The sequence below is a fragment of the Melanostigma gelatinosum genome (genome assembly GCF_949748355.1).
Source record: "Melanostigma gelatinosum genome assembly, chromosome: 5".
NCBI classification, from domain to species: Eukaryota; Metazoa; Chordata; class Actinopteri; order Perciformes; family Zoarcidae; genus Melanostigma; species Melanostigma gelatinosum.
The window spans coordinates 24,430,702-24,444,477 of NC_136638.1; the positions used below are offsets into that span (position 1 = coordinate 24,430,702).

The 13,776-nt window shown below is 41.8% G+C and overlaps 1 protein-coding gene across 1 annotated transcript in view; it reads left to right on the top strand.

Annotated features, from left to right (window-relative positions):
* Nucleotides 1-1,370: 1,370 nt before the first annotated feature.
* Nucleotides 1,371-13,776, top strand: part of rxfp1 (relaxin family peptide receptor 1) — a gene marked incomplete at both ends in the record, with an annotated part of 31,092 nt that continues 18,686 nt past the window's right edge. Inside the window, 2 exons of the mRNA XM_079269224.1 lie at nt 1,371-1,413; nt 4,749-4,886. Coding sequence (XP_079125350.1) covers nt 1,371-1,413; nt 4,749-4,886 — 181 coding nt within the window. The remainder of the gene's footprint in view (nt 1,414-4,748; nt 4,887-13,776) is intronic.

Here is a 13,776-nt window from a genome sequence, read left to right on the forward strand (position 1 = left end):
ATATTGATCGATGCAGCTTTAAACCCTGAAACATTTTTAACCTTTCCATGGTTGCACTAGAGAGATGAGCCAATACACACTGGGATTTTTAGGCATGGATCACCCTGCCTGTCAGAATAAAGCCCCTGCCTGGGATCAAGTATTTTATTTGAACACAAACTGACAACATCCTCTGGACTTTCTCTGCTGCTTACGAGTTTGAAGATTCAAATTGTATAGAACTGGAGGGAAATCTCTCAGGAAATCATGCCAGGATTGTTTTATTCTATTCGAAAAAATATCACATGACAGCAGGTTTGCAGGAATTGTAGAGCTTGTTTACGATGCTCTTAAATTCATCAGTCCTCTAATATGGGGAGAGGTCCCTTTTACATACTGCTCTGCTGATTTGCGTTCATTAGATGCCTTTTGTCGGCAGTAAACTCTCAAGGTGCAGTATGTCAACCCTGCAGCTGAAAGTTAGAATGAAGTGAGTCAGAGACGCAATTTCACATGGTGTGCTGTAAAAAGATAAAAGGAAACTGCAAAAACAGAGCTTTTAGCAAAGAATGGACGGGCTCTTTGTTGATTCTTCCTGCTGGCGCTGCACTCTGTCTCATATGTTCAGACATTAAGCGGTAATGTGAACCGCACTACCAGACCAAACATCAATCTTTTGAGCAAATATACCCACTCCAATCTGAACTGAGGGCAAGATGTTAAGAGATTGTTTCTTATAAAATTGTCTGAGACCGTTGTGATGTGAAATGGGTCTAACAAAAGAGAAGAACAAAATCATTCATTTTTCTTAAATTAGGCACTTTCTTTTAAGATGCAAGTTTTTCAAAAGTTATTTTTTGTGTATTTTATTTTGATAAGGAGCCCTTATTTTACTTGAAATGAGAGAACATTTATTGATATGTATTATTTATAATCCATCCAGTTAAATTTGAAAACTGAGAATAATAATTGTTAAAATATAATTGACGTGTACTTTCTTCATCTGATTTGACAGTTGCTGTCTACACAGAGACGTCACTACTACTAGGCTCCTTGAATGTTCTCTCACTCCCACCCCTCCACGCGCAGCACCTGTGCTGTCACTGCTTCTCGCGCGTCACACGATGCCAATTTATTCATTAGACCTTCCTCTCCGTCGGACTGGACGCAGACCGAGTCGACCTTGCGAAGCGGCCACAGGTTCTCCAGGTCCTCCTCCTGCAGCCGCTGTGTCTTATCTGCACGTGTTCATCACACAACGGAAAACTTTTTTATTTTTACGCGCAGGTTCCCAATTTTGGACGATCAGCATCGGGACATCGCGTCTCCCTCTTTTCCACCACCACCACCACAGCAACCTCGTGATCTTCACAAAAACTTCAAGAGGGACCATGCACGTGTATGTGGCTGTGGTACTCGCTTATGGAGTGTCGGGTAAGTTCAGCAACGTCTCTTGTTGACGAATTTAGAACTCACTTTAGTTTCAATCTCTGCCTTTTTTAAAAAGCCAACACGCACAATCTGTGCTGTCTGCTCTGGTTGCTCACAATGTATTGAACAATTGGTTTTCAAAGAAGTAGCCTTGCAGGTTATCAGAGCGACTTAAAATGATATGTTTTTAGTTTGTTAGGTTTTCAATGTGTAGTTCATGTGGAGCAAAATGAGATCTTTGTGTTTTTATCCCCTCTGTGTTTTATGTGAGTCAGTGCAGGGGCTCTCGTTTTGTCAGTGGTATATTTCTGAACAGTGCATCCAGGTCTGTGTGAAGCCCACACTGAAATAGAGCTGACCGTAGTCAGACCCAGCCATTATTTGCTCAGCAATTATTTGCAATTATTTGCTGAGTCAGAACTCCTCACCAAGAGCGGTTCAGGTCAAAAAGAATGCTCATAGGAGCTTTAATCCACTGTGTGGATTTGGTCTTATAAAGCACATCAGTTAACTCCATAGCAAGATATGCTATGAAGGATATAGTTTCAAATCCTGAGCAAAGATGGAGTCACAATTAACGAGATTTCTTTTTTTGGGGTGACTTTGAAGATATGTGCTCTAATCTTAAGTGATAATTGCATTCTTTCGTTTGGCTGCAGACCAGTTTTGCTTTGTGCATTGATGTGCATGCTGCTTATGCACTTATGATACTGTACGGCTCTGGTGGTCGAGGCAGGAAACTGCTGCATAACTGCTTGCATTCTAGCCTGAACCATGCACCCGAGACCTGTGGAGAAAAAAAGCAATGAATGAAAGTCGTGACGGGCCACACGGTGTGTCACCTTGTGAGAAATTGATCTCCTGCAGCGAACAATTAAGATTCTATCTTTTACATTGTCGCAGTCCACAGATGATAGGCAACGCTCCAGAAGCCCACAGAGAGCAATGCCCTAAAGATCTCTCGGATCCCGACTCACAGCCAGCCTGCCATAAGGGGCTGTTGAGCCTGTGGTTTTTTGTGACGCACCTCTCACTGCTGGCTCTGGTCGGTCCTTTTCAGCTTCTGTTTGTTCGACTCAGCCTATTGAACCAGTAGCAGAGGCAGTCGGTGAGGCCGAGTTATCCGAGTGGCCACTCTGGCGAATCATTGTTTCCATTAATTTAGTGTGGAAAACCTCATGGAGAGCAACTGAGGAGGGAACCTTCATCCTGTACGGACAGACATGCTATTATACAACTGTGGTAATAGATGGCATCTGTACGGAATGACCAGCATAATAAAAGTACATTATAGGAGGACAACATCGTACATAGAGTGTAAACAAGTGCCCACGAACACATCTTATCAAAACGGCTTCTTACTATTCTAAGCAAGATAGATGACCAGTGGTGAAAAGAAATAGAGAATATTTATGGCCGTTTTTCAGTGAAATGAGGGCAAAAGAAAGTTTTCCCACGAAAACAATGACGACATATTTTAGCTGTTGGTTTTTCCTTCTTTTCTCCCCATGTCATAAAAATATCAACTCCTTTCCTTGTGCTTGTGTATTATGTGATCGCAGCACAGCCATCTGCTGCGATGGAGTGCCTTAGACTGAAATCAGTTTGCGTGTTGATGTCGTGGCAGGCTTCATGAATCCCACACATTAGAGGATCATGTGGTTTGAAAAAAGAATTTCATAATTAACAAGTGTGTACTCCAGGAAATGGTGATTTATTTTCCTTTTTGTTTCAGAAAATAGACCTCCTTAAAATGTGCTTTCCATCTGGCGGGGAAACTGTGGTGCCGTTCATTAGTAAGCCTCCTGTCAGGTGGGAGCTTCACAGTTAAGTCTCTCCACTTAACTGTGACGTCACCATTGTAAATATGATGCATGTCTAAAGCAAAGCTAAGACCTCTTGTGCTGTAATTCAGCATAGTATCCTTTATAAGAACAAATAGTCTGAGTGTAGAGCAATCAGAGCAGTCTTATTATTTTACAGGTCAATTCTGAGTTTTGTGACAAATGTTAAAAGCTGTGACCCGTTCTCAAGAAAGCACAACAGATACTGTACTTTCTTTAGGCGTCTCAAGAAGTTTGGTATGAGCACCAAAACTCGAGGGAACTTCTATCGCTGCACCACGGAGAGCGTTTGGCAACCTGACTGTTCAGGACTGCAGATTGCCAATGAACTGCCACAACTTCATAACCGCGGCTTAAGTCGTCGGTAACCTTTAGTTCCTAATTACGGACAAAAGATGAGAACATGTGAGAGGTCCTGTTGAGACATAATGACATGATGAATCAATAATTTAGCATGGACTCAAGTGCCAAGTAGATAATGAGGTGAATCATAAATTATATTCCCTTCTTAATTGGTTCCAGAGCGAAGATGCCAGATGAAATATGTATATCTGCAGTTGGATTGCTGTTGCCCTGTGTCCTGTATTTTGAACCACAGGCACGATGAGGCAAATACACTATGGCGCATGAATAAAGAATGTTAATAATCAAAACATGGGTGAGATGAGGGAATGATTCATTTCCTCTTCCAGCTTCATGGCTACACTGAACCCCCGGCTCCCCGGGCACCGATCAATGGCAGCCCACTGCTCCCTAGATACAGGGATGGGTCAAATTTTGTGTATGTGTAAAATGTATATGACAATAAAATCCTAACTTCCTTCCTGTATTGTTTTGTTTATGGAAAATATATAGTGGAGTAATGTCTACCTGAGCAGAGAATGAAGTTGCTCTCCCTCTGTGTCTGTTGCTATCTGAGCTTCTATGTTCTTTTATTGCCATTGAAGGGCCTTGTCTCACCATGTTGAGAGCCATTCAGAGGCAATCAAAACTCTCCCAATTTCCTATCATGCACCTTTCAAAAGAAGCATCAACTCATGAATAGTACAAAGAACAGCTGTCTGGTTAAAACCTTTGATGTGGGTTCAGACAAATGGATTCAAAAGCTTCCTTAATGCGATGCAGAAACTCCTCCATGAGTCTGTTTGGAACACGTCTTACTGCTGCAGGGTCCGACAGAGGGACCAGTGGAGCAGCGAGGTAAAGCTCTGCTCCTGGCCGGAGGAGGAGATGCTGCTGCTGGGAACTGAGCTCTCCTCCTCCTGCCGGAGCTTCCAACTGCAGGTTGAAAGCAGCAGCGAAGCCGGATGTGGGTCTGTCAGCTGTGGGCTGGTTTCTGTTGGGGTCTGAGCTGAAGGGCTTTCTGGTGAAAAGTAAAAAGTTTCTCACAGTAACTCACATCTTTCAAGGGCTCTCAATGTGTCTCTAATAAAGACCCGTGGCACAAATGCTCCATTCATAATCACACTCTTGGATCTTCTGCTTTGTTTATAGCGCTCAATATCACAGAGGAGAAGGCGGCGTGCCCCCTTGGATATTTCCCCTGTGGCAACCTGACGATGTGCCTCCCTCAGGTCCTGCATTGCAACGGCATCGATGACTGTGGAAATCAAGCAGATGAGGAGAACTGTGGTAATTCATTGCTTCTAGAGGAAATGTTTATGACCATGTGCTGTTTCACTTCATGCCGACAGCAAATCTACAAAATGCATTTGTAGATTTGTAGTCATTAGTTCTGTTGGGAGATGTTTCCCATGTTTAATGGCCATAAAAGAGAGGGATGAGAGGTCTTGCGTTCTGGAAGTCTACTCTCCCCCTCGAGGGGTTGACTTTGTGACTCGTGTTGTTATTTCTGAGCGGAGCGTAACAAAGTATCTCGGAGGAGGAGCAGCATTATGAATGATCTGGAAGACTACGCAAACATGTATTTTATCGTGCTTGTCCAAATTTTTTAAATGTAGTGAGCATACTACGGTTTTAAAATTATATTTCTATACCACTCACGCCAGCAACAGTCCCGTTATATTCTGTCAAATGATTCTGGTCCCTGTCGATGGTGGTAATTGTTACACAGAGAATGTAGGCATAAAACAAGAGTTAGTATGTTACTACTGTTTAAGTAAGCCAGTTAGTTTGTTGGAACAGAAGGTGAGGTTGGGGGGGGGGGGGAGATAAATGAGCACCAGGGACTGAGCATTAATGATGGAGGGATGAAATTGAGCATATGATCGTGTCTGATGATATGCCAGGATTGTCGGGGTGCAGGACACCCAGGGAGTGAGACTCAGCGTGGGGGGGGCTTGTCTTACTGTGACTGCATTGTTTCTCCTTTAGTTCCCGTGATGAGATTGTTGTGTTGTTGTGTCAAAATGTCTGTATTAACAAGGCAGTTGCATGACTGACACAAGTCCTGTCGGCAGTGTTGGAGAGTCGGCTGCCAGTTAACGGTGCTGACAGAGCTAATAGTGTTTACTCTCTACAGGAAGCCATGTGTACTGTACATCACAGCAGCACATCTAAGCTGGTCGTGTCTCATAAGCTTTCCCCAAATAGCAAGACAATGATTGGGAACATGTGATTTGAAACATACCGAGATGATAGACTTATTCTGAGCCTGTCAACAATATTTTAGTTGGAGCAAAAAAACTGATCTGTTCCACACTGTTTTGTATAATGTTAGAAGAAGCGTCACAATTTAGAATTAGAGAAGTTGACTCTGGAGAGTGCAGATCTCCACCAGGTGTGTCTGGTCTGGGGACGTGTTGGTGGGGAACAGGGAGTACAGGGCAGGCCGTGTGTCCAGCCTGTATGCGTGACAATAATATGCAGGTTACATAATTATACTGCATGCAATTTGTTCGTATGTAATTTGTTATAATAGCAATAATAATGAAATACTTCAGTACATTTATTTATGTATTTTATTTTAGGCTTTATATTTCAAAACGGTAAAAAATACTTCAATCACTCAAAATATTCAATCACTCCCATCAACCCTGTGTGTGTGTGTGTGTGTGTGTGTGTGTGTGTGTGTGTGTGTGTGTGTGTGTGTGTGTGTGTGTGTGTCTAGAGTGGAGGTTGTCAGGAGCATATTTTTACTCGCACATCTACAGATGTGTCTGTAGAAAAATGTTTTCAACATTAAAAAAGCCTTTGCAAATATTTCATGAGGAAGGAAATGCATTCAACACATTTTAAAGCCTCAAGGATACATACTCCACATGGTACGTTTGAATTTTCTCTTTATTGATGAAGAGTGTGGCGAGTGTCATTAATCCATCTCCACACTGTAAACTGAACTGCATGTCCGAGCAAGTTCAGATATAGGATTTACGTCACCAGAATACAAAATTGTGGCTCTATATTAAATCAATACCTTGCACAGAAGCATAAGCTATATCAGGTGTTACTTTACAGTCAAGTGTTGTTATTAACTCCCGCGTTATCCTTTGACTGGTGAGACATGAAGAAAAGTTCATCACGACTCAAAAATATATTTTTAGCACGTGTCCAAGCTTGTCCTACTCCCACAAGCGAGGCAGTTTTCTGTATTTGATTCCACTCTCCTGCACAAAATCACCACAGCAGAAAATAAGCTTTTCTTTTTCCCTCAATAAACGGACGCAAGCGGCACAAACTGTCTGAGCAATATGGCAACATTTCCAATAAATCTTTCAGTGTGGCCAGAACTTTGTGAAACAACCTGTATATATTCTATGAAGGACAGAATGTATTATGCAGTTGTTTTTTTCATCACTTCTCAGAATACTATAGCTACTGTTTACTAGCACAACAACAACTCTATTCCACGGCTACCTTTCAGTATAAACCTGCTTACAGGACTTGTTAGGTCAATTATAGTACCATCCTAATTTGTATTAATGCGTCTTATTTCTACAGACCTTTTGTGTTTTTGCTTTAACTCGTGCCTTTTCTAAAATACTCTTCCGTGTATGATGAATGTTAGGTTGTGCTCTTTTATAATAAGATATCTGTTCCTGCAAGAAATATTGCACAAGCCCCAAACCAAAGTAATGATCATAGTCATAGCCATCTAGGCCCCATAAAAGTTGCTTTTGAAAAAGTTATTATGTTTTTAGAAAATATGAATCAATCACACAAATGCTGACTGACAGCAGCATGTATGGGCCCTGTGGGTTTACGTGGCATTTAAATTGAATGTCAGCTCGAATGGGCTCAGAATTTTCAGGGCATTATCTCATATCTCTAGCTTTTGTAATGTTATAACTGATGTCAGAAACTTCAGAAGATTTTTTTTTTTTTGTTCACATTTTCACTAAACAACACTGTTACCAACTATGGCTGACGATATAGCAAACTCTCAATCTCCATTTCGGCTGAGGATTTGAAAGGCTTTTCAACACTGTATCAACATTGGCTGTCTGTCAGAGTTTGCAAGACATCAAAGCCAAAGATTCAGATATCTGAAAGATGAAATGCTGTTTTTACTGAGGGAATCACTGAGCAAAGAATACTTCACATCGGCTCAACGTGAGGAGGATAAAACAGGCGTGTTCTTCTGCAATGTCACAATGATGGAAGCTTTTGTGGAAAAAGAAAAAAACAAAACATAAAAGGATGATGCGATGGTCAGAGATGATGTCTGATCACCAAAAGGCTCCAGGTTTGATTGCAGCAAACACAGGGTTTAAATGAACAGTGTAGAAATGCAATATAATATTATTAAGAATGTTTAGTCACCTGAAAAGGAGACTACGGTGTTTTCATTACCTTAGAATGAGACGTTTGTATCTACATACTAGAAAGGGCCATTCGTGTTCTCGCTTCCGCAGCCTTGGTTCTCCTTCACGCTTGGCACGCAGGAGAAGTTTCAGTTGTTTACAATCTGCAACCTCACCGCTAGTTGCCTCAAGATGCTACAAACTAGACCTTCCCAGAGAAAGATGAGAAGTCCACTGAGCCCCAATCCACTCATCACCAGACTGTGTAGATGTAATGTAATAGATATAACACAACACATAATCACTGTCAAAGTAATTCAAAAGGGTATGAGCAGAAAAAGTTTCCATATCAGAAGAGCTTTCTTGAACAAGTTAAATGCTGCTTGACGATGAAATGACCAACAGTTGTGAGGCCGTTGATTCGTTGATGTGTCTGCTTCGTCTCCGTAGCATGTATTAGTTTCATTTTAAAGCCACACAGTTGCATTCCCCCTGGGTTGTAACGTCACAAAGGCCAACATGATATTTGATTAGAATTCACAGCTGCTTCATTATGGGGGCTTTTGTTCGAAAAGCCAATGTTGCATGCAACAACAGCCTCTCATCAGCTTATGTTAATCGAATGTCGAGGCCCTTAGTCTTGATATGAGCTGCGATTGTAGTGCCAAATGAAAAGAGCACTTATTGATCAATAATGAATGTTTCATTACGAAAATGAGATAAAGTCACACTCACTCATTTCTGTAATGAAACACAATGTAACAGTGGGGCTGTTGTTTAAAGGTCTTTCTTAACCAAAGTAATTATGTTAGTAATGAAGGTGCCCTGTGGAGCTTTATTGTGGTTACTCACCTAAATGCATTCGTTAACTCGCTTCCCTGCCCTTGTTGGCAAATTGCTGCGTTTCTTGGTGCATTACCGTCACATGGGGACCCACACAATTCCCCATCGTCAAACCTCTTCTTACTGCTCCAATCAAATGCTATGCAGTAGGAAATTTGCCATTTTGTGTCATATAAACTCCATTGTAAACATGACCAGGAATGGATCAATTCAGGAACATTTCTGGGTCTCACTTAATGTGTGAAATGGGCTTAAGTGCAAAACCTGCTCTCTTTCAGTCAATCTTTGCAAACACCCGCTGTTTATTTGTTCCAAACTAAATTCCTTTTTTGAGCTAAACCGTAATGCCGGTGGTGCAGTTCGCTGGTGTGACACTGGTCTTTACAGGTTAATCCTCCTCGAGAAGATCAGATTCATTGAAGAATGAGGAAAGACATACAGGGTCAACTTTTTCCATTTCAAGCCCACTGTGCAATGAAATTGAAATGAACATCAAAGACTTTTAAGGTGGATGATGCGTTTCCTGAGAATTGATTCATCCAACCGTTTCAGCTTACATTGTTGCAGTGTATCATTCATAAAGGCTTTCTCCTGCAGCGATTTGCATGGAATAGAACAGAGCATGGAAAAGATGAGGCTCTTCCAAGATAAGATTGGAAATGCATTGGCTATCAAAGACGTAAGTGCTCTCACTCGACTCTGCCAGAAAGGAGTTATTCCTTTCTCCTGCACTGTGAGTTACATTCGGTATGGCCCATGTCTGCTGCAGAGCATTGAGCGTTTGCTAGGATAGCCCTCTGCCCCAAAACAAACTTTACATGTTTATGTGACTAAAAGCTGCATGTATCACCTGTTTGCCCCTGAGAAAACCAGAATTCTTCACTGAATCCTATAGAAAACCTGACAATCGTGATAAGAAATGGTTACGTGCATCCTCTGTAGTAGCGCTCCGAGCCCCTGACGCATACAGTTGCACTGCTGATGTTCTGTCCTACCAACTACCTAATTATATTAACTTGGCATCCCAGGTAGTTCCTGATTAGATGTTTAGAAGGAAAACAAGTCGAGGATCCAGGTCATAATAGGATGCTTCCAGGAGCAATGTAGGTCAGACCTGTTGTTTGAGATCATACTGTATTTCTGTACTCTTTTGATAGATCTGAAGTGGGCTCAATTAGGACATTCACAACAACGTGTCCCAGCCCACGGAGGAGCGTGAAGCCTCACTCCACCTCGTTTAAGTCGCTGACAGATGGTGGAAAGGTTTGGCGTTGTTATCAGAAAGAAATGAAATTAATTATTTCTCTAAGTCCTGTCTGTGTGTTTGCAGGCATTTCATGTTTGTCTCTTTCAGTTTGACTTCAAATAGTGTGCAGGCTACATTGCAATGTTCCCACAGTCTCTCCCCCTCCTCCTCCCTTTGTATCACTGTGGCATTTGATCTCTGAGCCGCAATGACGGTATCAATTTTTCAAATATTGGTTTCATTGAGCATCAGTCGTTTTGTGCTATTTAACTCATGTCTATCATCACAATGATATAATGAGTCACAAATTAATCTGCCTTTTGAAGGCAAAGTTCAAAGTGACTCAGTGAAATTCTGATAATTTCACTTTCATGGTTAATCAAACCGTGGAATTACATCGATGGTTTTCTTCCCCTCGAATTCCACTGCTGACTGAAAATGACATGAACTCAATATAATATTTCAATGCATTGGGTGGCAGTGACTAATTGCAAAAAGCTAGATTTCCCATGTGTGGTGTCTTAACCATGCATGGCTTTCATAAATGTAGGTTACTTCCAGACAAAACAATTTTGAAGATTAACAAATGGATTGTAAACACGACCCCAAAGAACATTAAAACTTTCTGTCTTTTTATGATGCAATTAAAAGTTGGCTTAAACCCTCCCCTCAGTGATTGTCCAATCGTAGCTTAGCAATCGTAACGAAGCACAGCAGGTCCAACACCAAACGCACATGAGCAAAAGTGTATCGAATGGGATAAACGTTGTGTGCCTGCTCCAAGTTGCAAACATTATCTACCTAACTACCTACGATAGGAGGATTACATTTCAGCTCAATTAGCACATAATTGCCAAAATACATACCATACATACAGTTTGTGGGTTTCCATGTTACTTTGTTTTTGAAGGCCACATTCATGACTAGAGTGTTCACTGTGTCGTATTTCCCCATTCTGTTGAAGTCAATCCTGGATGGTATCACAGTTTAGGCTAGCGTTAGCAGCTCTGTCTTGCTAGCATCCAAACAAGGTTATGTGAGAACAAAACAAGTCTGTGTGGTCTGATGAATTGTTGGATTTGAAGAACACTACTTCTCTCCTGTTTATTTCTCAGTTGTATCTTACCAACTTCAAGCTGTTGTGAGCTTTTTGGAGTGATTGTTTTTATGCTCTTTGAACAAGCCTGTTGTTGCAGTCGCGTACTGAAAGGAGCTTTGAGCCAAAAGCTGCATGATGCGAGACTGATCTGTCAGTCATTGAACTTGAAAAATGAATTGCTCCTTGCTATCCCAATGGGAGTTGCTCACCTGCTGAGTTATGTTTTGTCTTTGTTATCCAGCTTCCATCACTGAAAAGCTAATTAGAATTCAGTGTCCATGAGGATTCGCTGTCATGTTTGCGTACTAAATCAGACAAAAACAGATTGCCAGATTGGTTCCATTTAATCCTGAGTGGGTTGTTGTTTAGACATTGTCACGTAAAACGTGAGTCATTAAGTCGTTAAAGCTCCCATGAGATGGTTTCCTGTTGAAACAGGACTAAAAACCTCAGGTGTGAAAAACAGTATTCACACGTTATGGAGGTGTTTTGATATAATATGACAGAATCACACATAGTTAAGCCAGGACGTACAGTGGACACAAACATCACGTTTACACAAGACAACAGAAATACAATGGAAGGCTTATTATTGACTGCACATCAAAAGGAATTATCAAAGTTTACAGGAATATGAGTCACACCAGTCACTGGAAAGAAGCTGAGGGTGTGAGGATTTATGTCTGACTCTGCTGTATTTCCCTCAGTGGGGTCCTCCTACGAGTCCCGCCCACTGCCGCGCCTCTCTCCGTAGCCACAGCTGTGCCTCATCTCCTGTGATCGCCTCCAGCTGACATAAATACTCCTGTCACTCTCATCCCAGTTGTCAGTCCGTCCGTTTACCTACTTGGTATGCCGACCCGTGAGTAGTCCGTTTGTGCACTCTCTGAAGATCCGCTACTAACGATGCATTTCGTTTTTTCGACTTGCCTGCCGTACAGTGTCGAGCCTCGGGTTTTCACCTGTACGAAGAAGCCTTCCAGTTAGTTCCTCGGAGATCAACTGTGTAGTCTTGGCGTTCCTGTGTCGAGCCTCGGGTGTCACACAGACGATCCAGCCTGCCTGCCAGCCGCGGACGCGGACCGGCCACTTCCCGGCTGAGATCCGATACTTGTTCGCAAACAGTTGCTTATTTACACATCCAGCACCATTTTCATTCATTTTGAGTTGGGTTTCTGTCCACTTGATGAATGAAAGTCCTTTTTCTTTTTGCTCTTTTTTACAACTCCTGATGGAAATATCTGGCTTTTTAGCTGCTAAATGCCCCATGTTGTTCCCCAGTTAACTCTGTTAGTCTGCTGTTTGGTGCAGCGTATTGTGTACAGCAGGTTTTTAGAGCTTAAAATTACGCCACGAGAGCGGTGGGAGTGAAACAAAACCGTAAACTGGCGGCACAGCTAAACAAAATGAAACTCGCCGTAAAGCTGAGAGGAGCTGCAGATTCAAGAGATAATTCTCTCTCGGTTCATGACCACGAGTGACCCATTTCACATTTTCACATTATTTTCACATTGTCATTTGATACAATTGATAAAATTCTCATTTCGTCAACATAACAAACACTGCTTCCATCAGAACAACCGAATCCATAAAAATAACCTTTTTACTGCAATTTTTCATGCAGCATAGGGATCCATTTATCACAGCAGTTTCCATCATAGCATTCATTAATTAAACTGTGTAACAAGCCATTACTGCCAATACAAAAGTCAATACTATCTCCAGGGAGCTATCATAACATGATCAAAGAAGAACTCGTATTTAAAAGGAGATGTGCTTCAAAGACATGAGGAAATGGAGTCCAATTAGCCATGACAACATCATTAAATCCTACAAGATGAAAAACCAGCACATTAGGGGAGGAAAAAGGAAGGGTGGACTAACATGCCATCTTGCCAATCAATAGCGTACTCACTTCTGAATTCATTCGAGGCTTCTGGTTTCATAGAGGCAAATTGGTCGCAGCTTATCACAAACTAGAGCACCATGAGCAAAAGTCATGCAGGCACAGCTAGAACATGCAAATTCCCTTATCTTTGTTTCCCACCAATGGACCAATGTCCAAAAAGCAGAGGTAATTAGAGTCAATCAGAGCTTTATATCTCTCAATTCGGTCAGTGTTTGAAACTGGTGTGTCCTTTATCCAAACACATGCATGGGAAGCTTATCAATTGGTGCCAGGAGCGCTGTCTTTTTATCACCGCTGATGGAGTGCATAATTCAATCAACTGTGCTTTGTGGTATTGGCGTTTCACATCGACACTGCTGCAAATCTGTAAGAGACCTCCTGTCTCCTTTTTAAAGTTCTGCTGCTCGCAGGTACAGAGAGAGGTCAGGGTTTCACTACTGTATAACTAAACAGAGATTGTTCAGTTATTACAGACGATAACTGATGATGACTTTGGAAATCCCCTGACTTTTCCTTTCGTGCCACCATGAGGTGGTTTTGAGCGAAATATCTCGGCAGGTATTGAAGGGATTGCCATGATATCAATGTCCCCCTTGAACTTCACTGCGTTGGCACAATTGTCATGCGGATCATGTGGACTCTGCATCACCTTTGTATAAGGTGCGGGACTTGAAATCAATACACCCTCATTGTAAGTTATTTCACATGATTGTTGGGGTTAT